This window comes from Camellia sinensis, chromosome 9 (assembly GCF_055761805.1).
Source record: "Camellia sinensis isolate YWXY chromosome 9, ASM5576180v1, whole genome shotgun sequence".
Classification (NCBI taxonomy): Eukaryota; Viridiplantae; Streptophyta; class Magnoliopsida; order Ericales; family Theaceae; genus Camellia; species Camellia sinensis.
In genome coordinates this window covers 107,809,390-107,814,110 of record NC_138969.1, presented here as the reverse complement: position 1 = coordinate 107,814,110, position 4,721 = coordinate 107,809,390, and the positions used below count along the sequence as shown (strand labels likewise).

The following is a 4,721-nucleotide window of genomic DNA, read 5'->3' as shown; positions in this document are numbered from 1 at the left end:
AGATGGTTACTGTACTATGGTTTCTGTATGTGATATATGTATCCGTGTGTAGCTGGTTACCGTACTATGCTTTCCTTAAGTAATATATTACTCATCCGTGTGCATTTTAGTATTGCATATGTGTTCGACAAACATAATAATATATCAAAAACACAACGAGAAGTAATGCACAGAACAAACTAATAAGTAATGCAAATTATAATGTTCTATAGTCGCATGGCTTCAACTTGATCCAACTCTCTTACCCGTTCCGGGAAAGGGAAGGGCCCAAAACCTTATCACAAAGCCAATTGGGACTGGGAGAACACACGTATCTATTTGGAACTTGTTGTTAAGGAAATAGACACAGGTAACAGGCCGCACATGTCAATCAATCCGAATGGGTACCGGTCTTTGGCTAAGACTTATGAGGCAACAACTGGGTTGACGCATAGCATGAAACAGCTTAAAAATAGGTACATTCAACTAAAGGCGGAGTGGCGTGCATGGTCGAAGCTAATGGATAGCCGTAAAGGCCCCACTGGAATTGGGTTCGACCAAGAGACTGGGTTGATCAATGCGTCGGATGAATGGTGGGCTGCAATGGAGAAGGTAACGATTTGAACTCATGTTTACATATTTTTGTGTTTCACAATGTCGTTGAAATTGAATCTGCTGTAATTGAAGTGACTTTGAAATACATTTGATTATACATATTGAATCTGCTGTAAAGTATTCATAGGGACACATGTTCATTTGAAATACATTTGATTATACATATTGAATCTGCTAAGAATGGAATCTGCTGTAAAGTACTCATAGGGACACATGTTCATTTGGAAAACATTTGATTACACATATTGAATCTGCTATACATTGAATCTGCTGTAAAGTATTCATAGGGACACATGTTCATTTGAAATACATTTGATTATACATATTGAATTTGCTGTAAAGTATTCATAGGGACACATGTTCATTTGAAATACATTTGGTTGTACATATCAAGTAGGCATACCAAACATTTGAAATACATTTGATTATACATTTGAATCATTTCTGGAAGCTCCTAATAGATATATTACATGTCAATTTGTTAGAAATTCTGTTTTTCATGCATGGTACAAGGGAAGGCAAGACAGCATCTATTTTGGACAAAATTCTTTTTGGTTGAGACAACTCATTCAGATTCATTTTAAAGGTAAATGGTTAAAAAAAAAAATTTGTACTTAAAATATCATAAACATTTACATAATATTTCTCATTGTTGTCTACTTGGGATACCAGGCAAGATACCAAAATAGGGGTATTGTCTGGGGTGCCTAAAATATGAAATTCAAAAGTTGTTAAAAATATCTACAACACAACAGAGGCATCTGTTGTTCGAACAGATGCCCAAGCTGTTGAGGATGTCAAAGTTGAAGATGTGAGAGAGGATATGTCCATTGAACCAAGGTTCAGGTCGTCACCACTGAAGCTTTCTTAGACAAATCTATCTTTGTTCTTTTCCTTCCTCTCTCTCAGTCTCCTTTGTTTGCTGAACTAGGGAGACTAAATGGTCTATATCAACAAGGAAAAGAACAAAGAAAAGACACAAAGCTCCATGAAGGTCATTCATAGAAGCAGTGTCGTGAGTCTCTCTTCTTCATTCTCTTCACATAACCAACGATTGCAGTTTGTGATAAAAAAAAATTAGAAAAAATACTCATGGGTTTTCACCTAAAAATTGGTCCATTATTGATGTGTTGATTGTCACCATTTCATTTGCATTCACAGTTTGTGGTCCAATTCTGTAAAATGCCTATTACGGTCTGCTTAAATGCATATGCTTGTATTTACATTTTTAACGTATAACAATTCTTAATTAGTTACTTGAGGCCTTAGAGGGGAAGGGTGATGGGGATGGTGGCGGTCTTCGTGGAGGGGAGGGGACTGTTACAGGAAAGAAGTGCCCTAAGGGCCTTCTTGGTATATTCTGGAAGGTGTTTTGCTATTCTTTCTTCTGCTGGTTTTGGATGGCTTCTGTCTGCACTGTTAAGCTATTTCGTAGCCCTCATTAGAAGTATTTTCATGACATAATGTCATATGGAGGAACATGTTCCATGTTCCCTCAACATCTAATGAAAAGTTGTCATTTTATTTTGTGCAAATACACGTACTTATTTCTTTATTTATTTTATTTTGTATAAATACACATACTGATTTATTTATTTATTTATTTTTTTTTGTTTAATGCTTCGTTACCTGGTTAACCCTCCGGGAGTGCATACACTTAGGGAACTAGTTACCCAAAAACAAAAAATATGTTATTTGATAGGTAATCAGTTGATGCTCTGTAAAGATCCAGGGTAACATGAAACATGCCATGACAATTTAAATAATGTTGTGGCCTTTTTTTTTTTCCCCATATATAACCACGTCAATTTGCAGCCTTAAACTGTTCATTAATGATGTGCATAGTCCATGTACATAAGTTATTGATTTTGCTAATGGTGTACTCCCTTTGTATTGTATTACAGGTTGACAAAGAGTGTTGCAAGTTCAGGACAAAGCGCTTGGATCATGAGGAATTGATGCGTCGTGCATTCATGGGGGCTGCGACAACGGGTAAAAATGCTTGGACGCCTGGTGAGATACGGAACCAGCCGGAGGTGGAAGGGGAGTCCGACAGTGCCGACTTCTCTACGGACAGCAACGAATTGGGTGCCTCTGAAACGACAAATGTGATGAAATCTGCAACCATTAACGCATTAGGTAGTGGCAGCAAAATGAGGCACTAATCTCTCACAGCCGTGCAAAAAAGAAAACGAATCACCAGGGCAGAAGCATTGGCAACAAGCATGGATGATTTGGTGAATTCGGTGAAGACACAAAGCAAGGAACTCACTGTAAACCACGTTGTCTGTGGCCAAAGTGTCACTATGGCTGAAGCAGTTGGACGTCTTTATGAAATTCAGGGACTTGACCAAAGTAATCCACTGCTCCATTTCGGTATTTCCCTTATGGAGGTGCCCAATAATAAGGAGATGGTTATGAGTATTCCTTCCGATGCAGGCATTATCGGCTGGCTCCAGGTGAAGCAACAAGACAAAGAGAGGACGACAACAGTTCCAACTCTTGCAAGCATATTGCGCAATCAAGAACTTCGTTTCTAACTATGCTTTGTGTTGGACTTCTTATACGTTATGTGTTGGACTTCTTTTCGCTTATGCGTTGGACTTCGTTTCTAACTATGCTTTGTGTTGGACTTCTTATGCGTTATGTGTTGGACTTCTTTTCGCTTATGCGTTGGACTTCATTTCTAACTATGCTTATGTGTTGGACTTCGTTTATATTTGCTAAAGACCTGCGGTTTTATTAAATGCTTTGTGTTGGACTTCTTTTTGCTTATGTTGGTTTTGTATTTGCTAATGACATGATGTTTTCAACTATGCTTTGTAAGGAGAATTGGTAGGGAGATGGTTACGCTATTGAAGTGTACTCCCTGGTTTTAAAATTATGGATGTGCATTGGTTGGGTATTGGCCATGGTTGGATTTTACAATTTTAAATTTCAATAAACCATGAATCTGATTACACTCTTCCAATTTGCAGCTTCATAGTTATGTAAACAATGGTTGTAAATCAGCTATACTCGACCATTTGAACAAAAGCGATGCTACTTGTAGAGAGACATGTGAAGTTTACTGAAGGCTTCAACTTAAAAAGTGGAAGTTAGACCCTTTATAAGGTACTAAAAAAAACATAATAATTTAAGTTATTATTTTTGTATATTTTATTTGAACATTGTTCTTTGTATATGTCAATGCAATTTCTATATTGCTTATTCGTCAGGAAAAAGGAAAAAAAAAATTACTACAACTTACACCCTTTGTAAGGTGGAAAAAAGAAAAAAAAAATAATAATTATGTGTTAACGTTTGTTGGGAAACTTCAAATAAATGTCTTCATGTTTTTCATGCATTGGTAATAGAACAACACTATACACTAGAAGGTCTCAGAAGGATGGCAAATGAACTTTCATGATTATTTCTTTTCTTTTTTTTTTATGTTATTGATAGCCTTTACAATTGACCAAACTGTTTAATTTTGGCAGAGTTGTAGTCTGTCATGTTCTGCTTCAGATTTTATTTGAAGTTATGTGATTTAGGCATGGAAAGCGATGATGACACCGATGCACGGATGCAGGAAATGTGTGATGATGTCGTGGCGCTCGCAATCGAGTGGCAAGCTGAAATGAATAATAATTATGTTGAAGCGTACAGAATTGCCTCCGACTACTACAAGGCGCACGTGCTTAAAGTCCCATGTCGCACGTCTATCTTGACGGGGAGGGCATGGATTTTGGAAATGTATAATGGACACAGTGGCAGATTTTCGCTATGAAATGTGCATGCCCAAAGTTGTTTTCACCCGTTTATGTGCCACACTAGTGAACGACTTCGGGTTGCATGTACCTGAGCGGGACCCCGACTTGCACGTTGAGGAGAGTGTTGCAATCTTCATTCATGTTTTGAAAAACTTGCCTAACCGCGAGCTTCAAGAAAGATTCCAACACTCCAGTGAAACAATATCACGCCATTTTCATAATGTTTTGAAAGCAATGAAAAAGTTTACCGTCGTGCACTGTCAGCTGCCCACAGATTTCCAAAACAGTAAGGATCCCCCCCTGCAGACCCAACCATAGTACTTGCCGTTTAAGGTGTGAAAAAAATGCAACAATTCGAGTATTTTTTTTGAAATT

At 37.6% G+C, this 4,721-nt stretch overlaps 1 protein-coding gene across 1 annotated transcript; it reads left to right on the top strand.

Annotated features, from left to right (window-relative positions):
• Window positions 1-363: 363 nt before the first annotated feature.
• LOC145799675 (uncharacterized) lies at window positions 364-2,759 on the top strand. Its single transcript, XM_082889284.1, has 3 exons — window positions 364-591; window positions 1,848-1,961; window positions 2,499-2,759. The coding sequence occupies exons 1-3, from the start codon at window positions 364-366 to the stop codon at window positions 2,757-2,759; spliced, it is 603 nt and encodes a 200-aa protein (XP_082745410.1).
• Window positions 2,760-4,721: the final 1,962 nt, after the last annotated feature.

Excerpts from the sequence above, each read along its gene's own strand:
- LOC145799675 (XM_082889284.1), top strand. The coding sequence starts at position 364 with ATGTCAATCAATCCGAATGGGTACCGGTCTTTGGCTAAGACTTATGAG. Across the intron at positions 592-1,847 it reads GGTGGGCTGCAATGGAGAAG|TTACTTGAGGCCTTAGAGGG; the intron begins GTAACGATTTGA and ends ATTCTTAATTAG. Across the intron at positions 1,962-2,498 it reads TTCTTGGTATATTCTGGAAG|GTTGACAAAGAGTGTTGCAA; the intron begins GTGTTTTGCTAT and ends ATTGTATTACAG.